The sequence below is a fragment of the Hyla sarda genome, chromosome 5 (assembly GCF_029499605.1).
Source record: "Hyla sarda isolate aHylSar1 chromosome 5, aHylSar1.hap1, whole genome shotgun sequence".
Taxonomy (NCBI): Eukaryota; Metazoa; Chordata; class Amphibia; order Anura; family Hylidae; genus Hyla; species Hyla sarda.
In genome coordinates, this window is record NC_079193.1 from 35,692,914 (window position 1) to 35,711,948 (window position 19,035).

Below are 19,035 nucleotides of genomic sequence, written 5' to 3' on the forward strand. Positions count from 1 at the left end.
TATGGGAGGGGGCATGACGGCAGTGACATCACGAGCAGGGCGATTACATCACCAGCCTCCAGGACTGCACCCAATTAGAAATTAGAAATTTGCCTGTAACCAACGCCATTGATATGTTTTCCAACAATTAGGTTGTGAAGGTCTTGAGACAGATCTTTGCGTTTACCCTTCATGAGATGTGTCGTGTGTGGCACCTTGGCAATAAGACCGTTTTGTAGCCATTAGTTGGGACTGAACCAGTTGATATTAATTTGCACTGACAAGGAGCTTGATTGCTTTTTAATTACTGATAGATTTTCTTGTTTTTTCAGGCCTTTTTGCACTTCCCTTTCTTCATGTATTCAATATTTTTTCCTGTGTCATTTTACATTATTACACATAACTTAATTTCTGAGCTTATTTATTATTTATTTTCCCTGGTGCATTGCGACAGGAAAAGCCAACCGAGCACATGTCCAGTCACTTGTCAATGTGGAGAACTAACTGGGGCATTATAAACCAACTGTTCATACACATAGGCAGGAATGTACATACATCAGAATAAGCACCAGGTAGAAATGTAGTAGAGAAAGGCACATAAAAGGAGATATATGGGTATCCCGGAGTACCTGTCATAGAAAGTGCAACAGAACAGGTAGACACTGCACATCTAACACACAACCAGCAAAACTATCCATGGACATTGTCACGATGCCGGCTGGCAGGTAGTGGATCCTCTGTGCCAGAGAGGGATGGCGAGGACCGCGCTAGTGGACCGGTTCTAAGCCACTACAGGTTTTCACCAGAGCCCGCCGCAAAGCGGGATGGTCTTGCTGCGGCGGTAGTGACCAGGTCGTATCCACTAGCAACGGTTCACCTCTCTGGCTGCTGAAGATAGGCGAGGTACAAGGGAGTAGGCAGAAGCAAAGTCGGACGTAGCAGAAGGTCGGGGGCAGGCGGCAAGGTTCGTAGTCAGGGGAGATAGCAGAAGTTCTGGTACACAGGCTTTAAACACACAAAACGCTTTCACTAGGCACAAGGGCAACAAGATCCGGCAAGGAAGTGCATGGGAGGAGGTTAGATATAGTCAGGGACCAGGTGGAAGCCAATTAAGCTAATTGGGCCAGGCACCAATCATTGGTGCACTGGCCCTTTAAGTCTCAGGGAGCTGGTGCGCGCGCGCCCTAGAGAGCGGAGCCGCGCGCGCCAGCACATGACAGCAGGGGACGGGAACGGGTAAGTGACCTGGGATGCGATTCGCGAGCGGGCGCGTCCCGCTGTGCGAATCGCATCCCCAACGGCCATGACAGAGCAGCGCTCCCGGTCAGCGGGACTGACCGGGGAGCTGCAGGGAGAAAGACGCCGTGAGCGCTCCGGGGAGGAGCGGGGGCCCGGAGCGCTAGGCGTAACAGTACCCCCCCCCTTAGGTCTCCCCTTCTCTTTGTCCGGTAACTGCCTCCCCTGGGATGAGGACACCGGGAAAGGATGGAGGGATTCCTCAACGGCAGGCAGAACAGCAGGAGTAGGAATGGGGAGAGAGGGCAGAGGGCGAGACCTGGCACGGGGCAGTGTGACACCAGGACGAGGGCCATGAGGGGACACAGAGGCTTGCCTGATGGGACTGGGAGGGGGAGAGAGGCATTTCCTGTGGAAGGCAGAGTCCTTAATTACCTTAGGGGGACCGGATACAGGAGGAACCACAGGGTCACGGCAGGGAGTACTGGGAACCGGTTGAAGGCAGTCCTTGGAACAAGAGGGACCCCAACTCTTGATCTCCCCAGTGGACCAATCCAGGGTTGGGGAATGGTGTTGAAGCCAGGGTAGTCCAAGGAGAACTTCAGAAGTGCAATTAGGAAGGACAAAAAATACAATTTCCTCGTGATGAGGTCCGATGCACATTAGGAGGGGCTCCGTGCGGTAACGCACGGTGCAGTCCAACCTGGCTCCGTTGACCGCGGAAATGTGGAGTGGCTTGACAAGACGGGTCACCGGAATGCGGAATTTATTCACTAAGGACTCCCGAATAAAATTCCCAGAAGCTCCAGAGTCCAGGCAGGCCACGGCTGAGAGGGGAGAGCTGGCTGAAGTAGAAATCCGAACAGGCACCGTGAGACGTGGAGAAGCCGACTTAGCATCAAGAGACGCCACACCCACGAGAGCTGGGTGCGAGCGTGCGTTTCCCAGACGTGGAGGACGGATTGGGCAATCCACCAAAAAATGTTCAGTACTGGCACAGTACAGACAAAGATTCTCTTCCTTACGGCGATTCCTCTCTTCCAGGGTCAGGCGAGACCGATCCACTTGCATGGCCTCCTCGGCGGGAGGCCTAGGCGCAGATTGCAGTGGAGACTGTGGGAGAGGTGTCCAGAGATCTAAGTCTTTTTCCTGGCGGAGCTCTTGATGCCTCTCAGAAAAACGCATGTCAATGCGAGTGGCTAGATGAATGAGTTCATGCAGGTTAGCAGGAGTCTCTCGTGCGGCCAGAACATCTTTAATGTTGCTGGATAGGCCTTTTTTAAAGGTCGCGCAGAGAGCCTCATTATTCCAGGATAGTTCAGAAGCAAGAGTACGGAATTGTATGGCGTACTCGCCAACGGAGGAATTACCCTGGACCAGGTTCAACAGGGCAGTCTCAGCAGAAGAGGCTCGGCCAGGTTCCTCAAAGACACTTCGAATTTCCGAGAAGAAGGAGTGTACAGAGGCAGTGACGGGGTCATTGCGGTCCCAGAGCGGTGTGGCCCATGACAGGGCTTTTCCAGACAGAAGGCTGACTACGAAAGCCACCTTAGACCTTTCAGTAGGAAACTGGTCCGACATCATCTCCAAGTGCAGGGAACATTGCGAAAGAAAGCCACGGCAAAACTTAGAGTCCCCATTAAATTTGTCCGGCAAGGACAGGCGGAGGCTAGGAGTGGCCACTCGCTGCGGAAGGGGTGCAGGAGCTGGCGGAGGAGATGGTTGTTGCTGCTGTAGCTGTGACTGTACTTGCTGTAGTTGTGACTGGAGTTGCTGTGTCATGGTGGTCAAGTACGACAGCTGGTGATCTTGTTGGGCGATCTGACGAGCTTGCTGGGCGACCAGCGTAGGGAGGTCAGCGACAGCTGGCAGAGGAACTTCAGCGGAATCCATGGCCGGATCTACTGTCACGATGCCGGCTGGCAGGTAGTGGATCCTCTGTGCCAGAGAGGGATGGCGAGGACCGCGCTAGTGGACCGGTTCTAAGCCACTACAGGTTTTCACCAGAGCCCGCCGCAAAGCGGGATGGTCTTGCTGCGGCGGTAGTGACCAGGTCGTATCCACTAGCAACGGTTCACCTCTCTGGCTGCTGAAGATAGGCGAGGTACAAGGGAGTAGGCAGAAGCAAAGTCGGACGTAGCAGAAGGTCGGGGGCAGGCGGCAAGGTTCGTAGTCAGGGGAGATAGCAGAAGTTCTGGTACACAGGCTTTAAACACACAAAACGCTTTCACTAGGCACAAGGGCAACAAGATCCGGCAAGGAAGTGCATGGGAGGAGGTTAGATATAGTCAGGGACCAGGTGGAAGCCAATTAAGCTAATTGGGCCAGGCACCAATCATTGGTGCACTGGCCCTTTAAGTCTCAGGGAGCTGGCGCGCGCGCGCCCTAGAGAGCGGAGCCGCGCGCGCCAGCACATGACAGCAGGGGACGGGAACGGGTAAGTGACCTGGGATGCGATTCGCGAGCGGGCGCGTCCCGCTGTGCGAATCGCATCCCCAACGGCCATGACAGAGCAGCGCTCCCGGTCAGCGGGACTGACCGGGGAGCTGCAGGGAGGAAGACGCCGTGAGCGCTCCGGGGAGGAGCGGGGGCCCGGAGCGCTAGGCGTAACAGACATTATGACAATAACAGGGTTCCTAAATGATTTAACACATCAAAAAGTGTAATACATATATATATATATATATATATATATATATATATATATATAGCAATTACAACAAAGTACAGTTATTTTTTTTCCTTTCATTTGGACTCCTAAATATCAAATATTTGGAAAACAAAATAACATTTCAAAATTTGAAAGTTAAAAGGGGCATGCTGGAGAATTTTATTTTATTAATTTTGTTATTATTATAAGGAGAAAAAAAATTCACATCAACTGGTGCCAGAAAGTTAAACAGATTTGTTAATTACTGTTAAAAATCTTAATCCTTCCTGTACTAATCAGCTTCTGTATGCTCCATAAAAAGTTGTGTAGTTCTTTCCAGTCTGATAACAGTGTTCTCTGCCGACACACCTCTCTGGGTCAGTAACTGAGAGGTTTGCTATGGGGATTTGCTTCTACTCTGGACAGTTCTTGACACGGACGGAGGTGTCAGCAGAGAGCACTGTGGTCAGACTGGAAAGAGCTACACAACTTCCTCTGGAACATATGGCAGCTAATAAGTACTGGAAGGATTAAGATTTTTAAATAGAAGTAATTTACAAATCTGCTTACCTTTGTGGCACCAGTTGATTTGGAAACTTTCCCCCACCTCTGGAGTACCCCTTTAACCCCTTAAGGACCAAGGGCGTACAGGTACGCCTTTGCTCCCTGGTACTTAAGGACCAAGGGCGTACCTGTACGCCCGTGGGAATTTCAGTCCCTGCTGCGCGCCGGGTGGGGACCGGACGGGGGTGACTGCTGATATCTATCAGCAGGCACTCCGCGCAAATGCCCAGGGGGGTCATCAGAATTAACACTTTCGATTTGCGGCTATTCCGGGTCATACGGGTCTATATTGACCCGGTGACCCGGAATATAACGGGGATCGCGGTTGTCCAAGACACCCACAATCCCCCTGAAGGCATAGGAGTGAGGTGGCAGGGGTGCCACCCCTCCTATCCCTGCTATTGGTGGTCTAGACGCGACCACCAATAGCAGATCGGGGGCGGGGGGCTTTACTTACGGTTTCCCCGTTCTGCCCAGCCACAACATGCAGAGCAGAACGGGGAACCGACAGAGGACCGGCGCCGACGTCCACTTATCCCACGGGCGAGGCTGTGGGCGACCATCGGTGGAGGAGATCGGTGTCCGGCGATGTCGTGTGGCTGGCTCCCTGGATCCGACGGAAGCCGATAAGTTGCCTAGCAACATCTGGAGGGTACAGTTTGAGACCACTATACAGTGGTCTCTAAACTGTAACCCTCCAGATGTTGCAAAACTACAACTCCCAGCATGCCCAGACAGCTGTTAGGGTATGCAGAGATTTGTAGTTTTGCAACAGCTGGAGGGCCCCAGTTTGGAGATCACTGGCAGTGATCTCTAACTGTGGCCCTCCAGATGTTGCAAAACTGCAACTCCTAGCATGCCCAAACAGCAGTTTGCTGTCAGGGCATGCTGGGATTTGTAGTTTTGCAACAGCTGGAGGTTTACAGTTTGGAGATCTCTAAATTGTAGCCCCCCAGTTGTTGCAAATCTGCAAATCCCTGCATGCCCTAACAGCAGTTTGCTGTCAGGGCATGCTGGGATTTGTAGTTTTGCAACAGCTGGAGGTTTACAGTTTTGAGATCTCTAAATTGTAGCCCCCCAGTTGTTGCAAAACTGCAAATCCCTGCATGCCCTAACAGCAAACAGCTGTCTCGGCATGCTGGGAGTTGTAGTTGTGTACCTCCAGCTGTTGCATAACTACATCTCGTTTTGCAACAGCTGGAGGCACACTGGTTGGTAAATACTGAATTAGGTAACAGAACCTAACTGAAGGTTTTCCAACCAGTGTGCCTCCAGCTGTGGCAAAAGTACATCTCCCATACACGGTCTGTCAGTGCATGCTGGGAGTTGTAGTTTTGAAACAGCTGGAGGTTTGCCCCCCCATGTGAATGTACAGGGTACATTCACACAGGCAGGTTTACAGTAAGTTTCCTGCTTCAAGTATGAGCTGCGGGAAATTTTTCGCCGCAGCGCATACTCCTAGTGGTAAGCTCACTGTAAACCGCCGCCAGTGTGAATGTACCCTAAAAACACTACACTACACTACACTAACACAAAATAAAGGGTAAAACACAACATATACACCCCCTTACACTGTCCCCCCCCCCCCCAATAAAAAAGAAAAACGTATTGTACAGCAGTGTTTCCAAAACGGAGCCTCCAGCTGTTGCAAAACAACTCCCAACATTTCTGGACAGCCACTGACTGTCCAGGCATGCTGGGAGTTTAGCAACAGCTGGAGGCACCCTTTTTGGTAATCACTGGTGTAGAATACCCCTCTGTCCACCCCTGTGCAATCCCTAATTTAGTCCTCAAATGTGTATGGCGCTCTCTCACTTCGGAGCCCTGTCGTATTTCAAGGAAACAGTTTAGGGTCACATATGGGGTATCGCCGTACTCGGGAGAAATTGCACTACAAATTTTGAGGGGCTTTTTCTCCGTTTACCCCTTATGAAAAAGAAAAGTTGGGGTCTACACCAGCCTGTTAGTGTAAAAAAAAAAATGTTTACACTAAAATGCTGGTGTTGTCCTTTACTTTTTATTTTCACAAGAGGTAAATGGAAAAAAAGACCCCCAAAATTTGTAACGCAATTTCTCCTGAGTACGGATATACCCCATATGTGGGCGTAAAATGCTCGGCGGGGCACAACAAGGCTCAGGAGTGAGAGCGCACTATGTACATTTGAGGCCTAAATTGGTGATTTGCACAGGGGTGGCTGATTTTACAGCGGTTCTGACATAAATGCAAAAAAATAAATACCCACATGTGACCCCATTTTTGAAACTACACCCCTTTTGTATTGTAATAAGGGGTACAGTGAGCATTTACTCCCACAGGTGTCTGACAGATTTTTGGAACAGCCCACTGTTCCAAAGATCTGTTAAACGCCAGTGGGATGTAAATGCTCACTGCACCCCTTATTAAATTCTGTGAGGGGTGTAGTTTCCAAAATGGGGTCACATGTGGGGGGGTCCACTGTTCTGGCACCACGGGGAGCTTTGTAAACACACATGGTCCCTGACTTCCATTCCACACAAATTCCCTTTTCAAAAGCTTAATGGCGCTCCTTTTCTTCTGAGCATTGTAGTGCGCCAGCAGAGCACTTGACGTCCACACATGGGGTATATCCATACTCGGAAGAAATGGGGTTACAAATTTTGGGGTAATTTTCTCCTATTACCCCTTGTAAAAATGAAAAATTTGGGGAAAAAGCAGCATTTTAGGGAAACATTTTTTTTTTCATTTACACATCCGACTTTAACAAAAAGTCGTGAAATACCTGTAAGGTGTTAAGGCTCCCTGTACCCCTCGTTACATTCCTTGAGGGGTGTAGTTTCCAAAATAGTATGCCATGTGTTTTTTTTTGTTTGTTTGTTTTTTTCTGTTCTGGCACCTAGGGGCTTCCTAAATGTGACATGCCCCCTGAAAACCATTTCAGAAAAACTCACTCTCCAAAATCCCATTGTCGCTCCCTTCCTTCTGAGCCCTCTACAGCGAACACTTGACATACACATATGAGGTATTTTCTTACTCAAGAGAAATTGGGTTACAAATTTTGAGAGGATTTTTTTCCTTTTACCTCTTGTAAAAATTCAAAAACTGGGTCTACAAGAACATGCCAGTGTAAAAAATGAAGATTTTGAATTTTCTCCTTCACTTTGCTGCTATTCCTGTGAAACACCTAAAGGGTTAACACACTTACTGAATGTCATTTTGAATACTTTGAGGGGTGCCGTTTTTATAATGGGGTCATTTATGGGGTATTTCTAATATGAAGGCCCTTCAAAACCACTTCAAACCTGAACTGGTCCATGAAAAATTCTGATTTTGAAAACTTGGTGAAAAATTGGAAAATTGCTGCTGAACTTTGAAGCCCTCTGATGTCTTCCAAAAGTAAAAACATGTCAACTTTATGATGCAAACATAAAGTAGACATATTGTATATGTGAATCAAAATATAATTTATTTAGAATGTCTATTTTCCTTACAAGCAGAGAGCTTCAAAGTTAGAAAAATGCAAAATGTTAAATTTTTTTCATCAAATTTTGTAATTTTTCACTAAGAAATGGTGCAAGTATCGACAAAATTTTACCAAATAACATAAAGTAGAATATGTAATGAAAAAACAATCTCGGAATCAGAATGATAGGTAAAAGCATCCCAGAGTTATTAATGCTTAAAGTGAAAGTGGTCAGATGTGCAAAAAAACGCTCTGGTCCTACAGTGAAAATTGGTCTGGTCCTTAAGGGGTTAAATAACTGTAAAATATAACTGAAAAAGGCTACTTTCACCATTATGACACGTCGGGGAGAATAGCGGAAGAAAAAATACTGCTTGTACTGTCTTTTACTCCAGCTACTTCCGCTGAAAAATAGCGGCATCCGGTGGACCCCATTAACTACAACGGGGGTCCATGGGGACCCGCTGTTGCCCATTGTGCCCTATCAAAATGACAGCCATCAAACTAAAAAAAAAAAGAGATTTCTTGATGGGGCGCAATTCAACGGCAGTGTGAAAGTAGCCTAAGACTGTACCAAAATTCTGGCATATTTGCTATACTAAATCTTGACCAATGTGGCAAATAAATCACGGTTCATTTTGAGAATCAAAAGCTAAGCTTTGATTGGTTGCTTTCTTTTTGTCTCAGACAGATAGATAACTGTGGGCTCCATATATTTTTGTAAAAAAGAAAAGGGATTTTGCCGTGACTTATATCCCACCTATCGAAAAACTCTTCTAATTTATGTGTGCAGGGATCGGTCCTAACCTAATAATGGATCCTCCCTTTCATAGAGTCTTTATAATATTCTTTTTTTTTCTCACCTGAACAGTCCAAAGAGAAGATATGTGAAGATTTCTTAGCGACCACGGCACCGCCACGTCACACCACCAGCAGATCACATGTGACAACGTCCAGGCATTATACCACAACATCAAGATCAACAACATCTCATCTACCGAGCAGCCTCCCCACAGAGGGTAAGATAGAGATTAGCTTTAAATATTTCCGAAAATTTGCAATGATTTTTAGCTAAAATTTCTAATGACTTTCATCGTTTACCCAATTTGAAAATTGACAAGAAAAATGGGCTTGGCAAGAGACATAGGCTCAGATTTACTAAAAAGGGTCTAAATTAGTGTGTTTCCAGCTGTTGCAAAACTACAACTCCCAGTGTGCGGCTGTCCGGGCATACTGGGAATTGTAGTTTAGCAACAGCTGGATGTACCCTGGTTGGAAAACTCTCTTAGACAGTGTAAACTTGGACTACACAACTACAATATTATGGCTTAAAGGGGTATTCCAGGCAAAAACTTTTTTATATATATCAACTGGCTCCGGAAAGTGAAACAGATTTGTAAATTACTTCTATTAAAAAATCTTAATGCTGTTTTCTGTCTAACTGCTTTCTGATGACTTACGTCCCGGGAGCTGTCCAGCTCCTATGGGGATATTCTCCCATCATGCAAGGGATATTCTCCCATCATGCACAGCTCCCGTGACGTGACATCATCATTGAGCAGTTAGACAGAAAACTTCAGAAGCTAATAACTATTGGAAGGATTAAGATTTTTTAATAGAAGTAATTTACAAATCTGCTTAACATTCCGGAGCCAGTTGATATATAAAAAAAAGTTTTTGCCTGGAATACCCCTTTAAAGGGGTTACCCAGCATTTTAATATAATTCATATTCTGCTAGGGGCAGAAAAAATTTGAAAGAAACAAACATACTGACCTATCCCAGATCACCCGAACCTCCCACTTGGCTCCATCCAGTCCTCTATTCTTCAGTGTTTTTTTCTGCTTCCTAAAAGAGCGCTTGGTGCAGGACCTGCTTGCTCAGCCAATTCCTTGCTGAAACAGGACACCTTTGTGGCCAGTGAGTCGGCAGGTCCTGCAACAACTGCTTGTCTTAGAAGCAGGAAGAAGACAGTGGAACCAAACCAGAGCTGCAGAGGACCAGGACTAGGTAAGTATAGCTTTTTTCCCACCCCAGCAAAATATAAATTTTACCCAAAGACTGGATAGCCCTTTCAAAATTGAGCAAGAATCTTGCACCAGAATTCTGGTATATGTTTGGCACACAGTGACGCATGGGTTGCCATTCCCCCTTTTACCGAAGTCACACCCCTTTTACTGATGCTACACCCACCTATGTTAAATGCTGGGAAAAAGTTTTTAAAAAGTTTGTCTTGAGATCGTAACAAATGTGCCGCAAGTGATGCAAGACAGTTTTTTGGTGCTCATTAAGCCAGAATTCTTCCTGATTTGCAATAGTAAATCTGCCTCATAGTTAAAGGGGTTATTCAGGAAAAAAAGTTTTTTATATATATATATCAACTGGCTCCAGAAAGTTAAACAGATTTGTAAATTACTTCTATTAAAAAATCTTTATCCTTTCAGTACTTTTGAGCTGCTGAAGTTGCGTTGTTCTGTCTAAGTGCTCTCTGATGACACCTGTCTCGGGAACTGTCCAGGGTAGAAGCAAATCCCCATAGCAAACCTGTTCTACTCTGTGCAGTTCCTTTTTTTTTTTTTTTTTATCAACTGATGTCAGAAAGTTAAACAGATTTGTAAATTACTTCTATTAAAAAAATCTTAATCCTTCCAGTACTTATTAGCTGCTGAATACTACAGAGGAAATGCTTTTTTTTTTTTTGGAACACCGGATTACCCGTTTAACTCTGGTAAACTAATGGATTCCAGATGGACCCCATTCAATGCAATGGGATCCATCAGGACCCGGTGGTGACCCAGCAGAGCAAGTTGTGCTCCGATCCATTATTGGGCTAAAAATAGTGCAAAAAAAAAAAAGAGTTGAAAGTACCCAGAATGGGACTGAGAACAATGGCAATGTTAACACTGCCTAAGACAGTACCAAATGTGGCAGGTGCCTTTTAATGAATTTGGTGCAACTCCCTCTGACTATCTACTTTAACTAGGTTTGTAAAGCGATGCTGCTCTTAGGAACTGTGGACCATTGACTTTCTGTATTCAGTTGCATCGACCATTTTTCTGAAGTGACAACAGCCATATTGACTTGTCTTTGTCTAAACTGCTGGTAAAACTTCTTCTTTTCAGATGACACAAAGATCGCACTGCATCTCAAGGACAATGGAGGTAAGCAGAAGATTTTTGCTTTTATAAAACAAAATTTTCAATTATGACTTTGTGACTACAAATACAGCATGGAGTAGCAATAATCTCGGCATTACTAAGCATTAGCCATATCCTGTAAAGGACACGTATAGACCAGCTCACTATAAATCTCCTAGTGAGGTCCCATTCATAGAAACATGGAAGCGGTGCTCACATAATTATCCATTTCAAAAAAGTAACAAAAGTCCATAGAAAAAATTGGGAGCACTCACCATGTATCTTCATATATCAGGCAGACTCTTTATTCTATTAAAAGGGTGCAGCAGCAGGGGAGTTGCTGCACCCCCTTCCTGCTATACCTGTATGCTCCCCTGCTGCTGCACCCTTTTAATGGAGTAAAGAGTTCTTTTGATATATGAAGATACATGGTGAGTGCTCCCATTTCTTTCTATGGACTTTTGTGACTTTGTGCCTATATTTCCTTATTTAGCTTCATTATACTCCACAGCTGTACTTACTATTCTGCTGGTGGAGTCACTGTGTACATACATTACATTATTTATCCTGTACTGATCCTGAGTTATATCCTGTATTATACTCCAGAGCTGCACTCACTATTCTGCTGGTGGGGTCACTGTGTACATACATTATATTACTTATCCTGTACTGATCCTGTATTGTACTCCAGAGCTGTACTCACTATTCTGCTGGTGGGGTCACTGTGTACATACATTACATTACTTACCCTGTACTGATCCTGAGTTATATCCTTTAAATCCTTTTATTAAAACTTTAAACATAACAATACATAATTACAAATATAAACATACCATATCTGACAGAACATATCAATATAATAAATAATAAAAATAAAAACCATAGCATAAAATACAACACCGGTCCACCCCACACTCATTCTTCCACACAAACAAATATATGCAATATTTACAAGAGATTTTCCTTTAATACCCATACCATACTAATAAACTATATATAATACTATTAAATGTGAATTTCCTGGCCCAGTTGCAATACCAAAAACCAAATAATTAAGCAAAACCCAATACCCAATAACAACAACAATAGTAATAATAATAATAATAATAATATATACCAAAATAATACAAACCAACACAAACCAAATAACACCATCCCATGCCCCTGTACATGTTACCAGATGTCCATGAACCAGTCCAGGATTTTCTGTACATAAAAGTCCCATATAAACGACCTCCTTTAAACCCACCACCCAACCTAAACTAAACCCAAACCCCAGGTGGCATCACACAATGTATACAATATATACAGTACATAAAATATACACAGACTAACAATATATACAGTACATAAGTGTACATTACAACAGTCGAACAAAAGGAAATTAGCCCAGCACTGCTATACCATTGTGGAAAAGCTGAGTGGGATAAGTAGCCTGGGTATGACGGCTATACTTGAAGTCCGTATCGGGGCTCTGACTATGCAGTCAAAAATTTACTAAAAATCCATAGAGAAAAAAAAAAAGTCGTCACTCACCGGGTTCTTCTGATTTTCTTTATTGCATATACTCACATATAGAGCGAAACAGTGCTGTCACTTGTGGTACCCCCCCCCCCCCCCCCCGCACTTTGTAATATCCACCGTCCTGTAATATACTTGAGTATATGCAATAAAGAAAATCAGAAGAACCCGGTGAGTGCCGACTTCCTTTTTCTCTATGGATTTTTAATACATTACAACAGTAAATATCATAAAAATACATATAACACTATAAACCAAACAACAAAGAGGCTTTTCAGCCACACAAACCCCTAAAGCTCAGGCTTACCATTACCATATACCTACAGCAAAAACAAAAAAGATTAATGTATCAGCATCAGCCCACCACCAGGGGGAGACAACAGGTTAAGGCACTTTAAAGACAAAGCCCCTCCAAAGACTAGAGGCCCTGCCAGCACCCAGCCTCTCGTACTCCAGAGAACGCACCTTCACCAGGTCACCCAGTATGTTCCTAACCACCTCCTCCACAGTGAGGATTTTACGCTGCGTCGACACTAAACCACCATGTGTTCCACGTGTAGTACCTGACCACTGAGCTAACTAGGAATAAAGTGCTCCGGTCCCAGCCTCCAAGGTTTCTGAATGCTCCATAGGCCCATTCCGCATAGGAGAGCCTAGGCCAACATATGGAAGTGCCCACCCTGTTGTAAACCTCTGTGTTAAAGGGACAAGGAAGCAGAAAATGCTCCATACTTTCCATCATGCTTCCACACTCTTCGTGGGGACATCCCTGGTCCTCAGAGCACCTGTACTTTAGATTGTCCCTCACACAGAGTTTCCCATGGAAGCAGCGCCAAGTCAAGTCCCAAAACTTCAAGGGGATCCTGATAGAATTCAAAAGCCCTAAACCAACCAAAACAACCTCCAGATCCCGACTTGGGCAATCCTTGAGTGACAGAGTCCTAATCTCCCACATCCCCAGACCCCACTGACAAATAACCTTCAGAACTGGGGTAGCATAAGCCGGGAGATGCCCATGTGGTGTGCGAAGATCCTTCACTTGCCCTCCTGTCTCCCATTCCTGGAAGAAAGGCTGAAACTATCCCCTACAGGAGGATACCCATGGAGGAGCCCTCTCTTTCCAGAGGTTTGCTATATTGGTCTTAAGAAAGGTATTCGCTAAGAATACCACAGAGTTAACCATACACAACCCCCCTTGTCTCCTTGTACGATAAGTAACCACCCACTTCACTAGGTTCAGTCTATTCCCCCATAACATTTGGAAGAACACGCTGTAAACCCGGGTCCAGAGAGGTTCTGGCAACATGTATACACTGCCCAGATATATCAGCAAAGTTAGCAGGAATGTTTTGATCAGGTTAACCCTTTCCCGGAGGGTCAAAGACCAACCCTTCCAATGATCCACCTTCTGAGCGGCGATCTTAAGCCTGCTGTCCCAGTTTTTTGGGGGGTAATCCCCTTGGCCAAATTAGATGCAGAGGACTTTTGCAGATTCCTGAGGGTTCCGGCTCTGGGGGCAGTAGCATATGCTGATGATGTCACCGTGTTTGTCTCCTCACAACGATCCACAATCAATCCTCCTAAGGAAAGGATCAATTGCAAACATGTACAGCAAAGGGCTCAAAGGGTAACCATGTTGGACACCAGTTCAACCTCAAAAGAGCAGCCAATCCAACCATTCACAAGTGGGAAACTCTCTGACCCTGCATACAAGGTCTTAAGCCAATGAACAAACCTGGCAGGCCATATCTCAAAAGAACAGACCAGAGGTACTCATTGTTGACCCAATCAAATGCTTTTGCCTAATCCAAGGACAGCAAGTACCCCTTCCAGTGGACCTAGAACTACCCCATGATATGTGAATCCCCCTTGGCCTGGGGTGTGCCGGATGTGGACATCCACCAGGCGAGCCTCACTCGCTATGCTATTAAGGGTGACACTATAATAAGTCAGCTTGTCTCTGGAACCTCCCCTGTCTTGGGGCCTCGTGACAGCATTAAAGTCCCCTCCAAAGACCACCTGCTGACTTGTAAAAAGATAGGGCCTGATCCTCATAAAGAGACACTTTCGGTCCCACTAAGACTGTGGGCCGTAGATGTTAATAAGGCAAAGTTCTTCTCTCTTCATGAGGACATCTAAAATCAGGCACCTCCCCATTTCTAACTCAATAACCCGTCGGCATTCTGCCGCTTTATTAAAAAGAACCGCCCCTCCGCTATACGGCTCAGCCACAAGAGACCAGTAGTAGGGCCCATTCTTCCACTCTCTTTTAGCCTTATCTATAGATGACATGTCTGTACAACTGGTCTCCTGCAAAAATAAAATATCAGCATTAATATGGGCAAAAAAATCATAGGCCGCAAATCGAGCCATATCTGACTTAATGCTGGCAAAATTAATGGATGCCAGGGTCAACAGAGAGGGTGCCACTATCAAGGGTGATTGAGTTAGACATCTTTCTTTTTCCCACCATCCTTCCCATCCACCCCCCCACCCTCCTCATCAGATGATGGTTTACCCCTTTTAAGTGAATTAGATGTGTCCATTTTCCCTTTATTTACATTTTCCTCATCCCCTGACTCGGGGCCAGTCTCCCCCCTGAAGACAAAGGTTCCCCAGGGAGAGAGGACTCAGCATCTCCTGTGAGCCTGTCACGATGCCGGCTGGCAGGAGGTGGATCCTCTGTGCCAGAGAGGGATAGCGAGGACCGTGCTAGTGGACCGGTTCTAAGACACTACTGGTTTTCACCAGAGCCCGCCGCAAAGCGGGATGGTCTTGCTGCGGCGGTAGTGACCAGGTCGTATCCACTAGCAACGGCTCACCTCTCTGGCTGCTGAAGATAGGCGAGGTACAAGGGAGTAGGCAGAAGCAAAGTCGGACGTAGCAGAAGGTCGGGGGCAGGCGGCAAGGTTCGTAGTCAGGGGAGATAGCAGAAGTTCTGGTACACAGGCTTTAAACACACAAAACGCTTTCACTAGGCACAAGGGCAACAAGATCCGGCAAGGAAGTGCATGGGAGGAGGATAGATATAGTCAGGGACCAGGTGGAAGCCAATTAAGCTAATTGGGCCAGGCACCAATCATTGGTGCACTGGCCCTTTAAGTCTCAGGGAGCTGGCGCGCGCGCGCCCTAGAGAGCGGAGCCGCGCGCGCCAGCACATGACAGCAGGGGACGGGAACGGGTAAGTGACCTGGGATGCGATTCGCGAGCGGGCGCGTCCCGCTGTGCGAATCGCATCCCCAACGGCCATGACAGAGCAGCGCTCCCGGTCAGCGGGACTGACCGGGGAGCTGCAGGGAGAAAGACGCCGTGAGCGCTCCGGGGAGGAGCGGGGACCCGGAGCGCTAGGCGTAACAGTACCCCCCCCCCTTAGGTCTCCCCTTCTCTTTATCCGGTAACTGCCTCCCCTGGGATGAGGACACCGGGAAAGGATGGAGGGATTCCTCAACGGCAGGCAGAACAGCAGGAGTAGGAATGGGGAGAGAGGGCAGAGGGCGAGACCTGGCACGGGGCAGTGTGACACCAGAACGAGGGCCATGCGGGGACACAGGGGCTTGCCTGATGGGACTGGGAGGGGGGGAGAGGCATTTCCTGTGGCAGGCAGAGTCCTTAATGACCTTAGGGGGACCGGATACAGGAGGAACCACAGGGTCACGGCAGGGAGTACTGGGAACCGGTTGAAGGCAGTCCTTGGAACAAGAGGGGCCCCAACTCTTGATCTCCCCAGTGGACCAATCCAGGGTTGGGGAATGGTGTTGAAGCCAGGGTAGTCCAAGGAGAACTTCAGAAGTGCAATTAGGAAGGACCAAAAATACAATTTCCTCGTGATGAGGTCCGATGCACATTAGGAGGGGCTCCGTGCGGAAACGCACGGTGCAATCCAACCTGGCTCCGTTGACCGCGGAAACGTGGAGTGGCTTGACAAGACGGGTCACCGGAATGCGGAATTTATTCACTAAGGACTCCCGAATAAAATTCCCAGAAGCTCCAGAGTCCAGGCAGGCCACGGCTGAGAGGGAAGAGCTGGCTGAAGTAGAAATCCGAACAGGCACCGTGAGACGTGGAGAAGCCGACTTAGCATCAAGAGACGCCACACCCACGAGAGCTGGGTGCGAGCGTGCGTTTCCCAGACGTGGAGGACGGATTGGGCAATCCACCAAAAAATGTTCAGTACTGGCACAGTACAGACAAAGATTCTCTTCCTTACGGCGATTCCTCTCTTCCAGGGTCAGGCGAGACCGATCCACTTGCATGGCCTCCTCGGCGGGAGGCCTAGGCGCAGATTGCAGTGGAGACTGTGGGAGAGGTGTCCAGAGATCTAAGTCTTTTTCCTGGCGGAGCTCTTGATGCCTCTCAGAAAAACGCATGTCAATGCGAGTGGCTAGATGAATGAGTTCATGCAGGTTAGCAGGAGTCTCTCGTGCGGCCAGAACATCTTTAATGTTGCTGGATAGGCCTTTTTTAAAGGTCGCGCAGAGAGCCTCATTATTCCAGGATAGTTCAGAGGCAAGAGTACGGAATTGTATGGCGTACTCGCCAACGGAGGAATTACCCTGGACCAGGTTCAGCAGGGCAGTCTCAGCAGAAGAGGCTCGGGCAGGTTCCTCAAAGACACTTCGAATTTCCGAGAAGAAGGAGTGTACAGAGGCAGTGACGGGGTCATTGCGGTCCCAGAGCGGTGTGGCCCATGACAGAGCTTTTCCAGACAGAAGGCTGACTACGAAAGCCACCTTAGACCTTTCAGTAGGAAACTGGTCCGACATCATCTCCATGTGCAGGGAACATTGCGAAAGAAAGCCACGGCAAAACTTAGAGTCCCCATTAAATTTGTCCGGCAAGGACAGGCGGAGGCTAGGAGTGGCCACTCGCTGCGGAAGGGGTGCAGGAGCTGGCGGAGGAGATGGTTGTTGCTGCTGTAGCTGTGACTGTACTTGCTGTAGTTGTGACTGGAGTTGCTGTGTCATGGTGGTCAAGTACGACAGCTGGTGATCTTGTTGGGCGATCTGACGAGCTTGCTGGGCGACCAGCGTAGGGAGGTCAGCGACAACTGGCAGAGGAACTTCAGCGGGATCCATGGCCGGATCTACTGTCACGATGCCGGCTGGCAGGAGGTGGATCCTCTGTGCCAGAGAGGGATAGCGAGGACCGTGCTAGTGGACCGGTTCTAAGACACTACTGGTTTTCACCAGAGCCCGCCGCAAAGCGGGATGGTCTTGCTGCGGCGGTAGTGACCAGGTCGTATCCACTAGCAACGGCTCACCTCTCTGGCTGCTGAAGATAGGCGAGGTACAAGGGAGTAGGCAGAAGCAAAGTCGGACGTAGCAGAAGGTCGGGGGCAGGCGGCAAGGTTCGTAGTCAGGGGAGATAGCAGAAGTTCTGGTACACAGGCTTTAAACACACAAAACGCTTTCACTAGGCACAAGGGCAACAAGATCCGGCAAGGAAGTGCATGGGAGGAGGATAGATATAGTCAGGGACCAGGTGGAAGCCAATTAAGCTAATTGGGCCAGGCACCAATCATTGGTGCACTGGCCCTTTAAGTCTCAGGGAGCTGGCGCGCGCGCGCCCTAGAGAGCGGAGCCGCGCGCGCCAGCACATGACAGCAGGGGACGGGAATGGGTAAGTGACCTGGGATGCGATTCGCGAGCGGGCGCGTCCCGCTGTGCGAATCGCATCCCCAACGGCCATGACAGAGCAGCGCTCCCGGTCAGCGGGACTGACCGGGGAGCTGCAGGGAGAAAGACGCCGTGAGCGCTCCGGGGAGGAGCGGGGACCCGGAGCGCTAGGCGTAACAGAGCCCCACCTCAACATCCGGAACTTGACCTCCAGACTCCTCCTCCGAAGAGGAAATGTCGTGGAGGGCTCGGAACCTGTTGGACAGACCACTCAGAGGAAGGTCAGTTGTACCTTCCTTTGGCATCTGGCGGGTGGGAAAAGATCTTAAATCTCCCCTTTTCTTATTCTGCCTAATATCTCGATTTGTTTCTGCCCATCTCCCACTGTCCTCATCCGTGCTCTCACCATGGGAGGACAGTAAGGAGACAGCATCCTCCTCTTTGTGGATCCTCCCAATCTCCTCATCCAGTTTACTATCCCCCAGGGCCTCAGCAGTAAGACTGGCCGCAAGGAGAGGATCAGAAGTCACCCCAGTTTAATGACGCTCCTGTGACTCCCGAAGCTCTCTATCCCTTTGGCGCTTCTTGAGACGCCTCAGTTGGGCAGGCATCTTTTACTTACTTTTCTTTCCTGGCCCCTAGACCCCTTCATCCCTGCCAGCCATACCCCCAGCAGAATCCACCTCATGGCTTACTCCCACCGAAGCAACAACCGCGCTGACAAAGGAATGAGGCCGGCGACTGAATTGGTGACCTAAGTCACCACACAGGTGACACCTAATCACCGCACAAGATGCAGCGAGATGGTCTATTTCCCCACACAGAGTGCACTTCTGCACAGTGCAACTGGCACTAAAATGTGTGGGGTCGCTACATGTGTGAAAGAGCTTTGGC

At 47.8% G+C, this 19,035-nt stretch overlaps 1 protein-coding gene across 2 annotated transcripts in view; it reads left to right on the top strand.

Moving 5' to 3' along the window:
* PLXDC2 (plexin domain containing 2) overlaps window positions 1-19,035 on the top strand; it is a 578,876-nt gene that overhangs the window by 498,941 nt on the left and 60,900 nt on the right. For both annotated transcript variants that reach the window (XM_056519248.1, XM_056519249.1), the window contains exons 11-12: window positions 8,741-8,888; window positions 10,991-11,029. In XM_056519248.1, coding sequence (XP_056375223.1) covers window positions 8,741-8,888; window positions 10,991-11,029 — 187 coding nt within the window. The remainder of the gene's footprint in view (window positions 1-8,740; window positions 8,889-10,990; window positions 11,030-19,035) is intronic.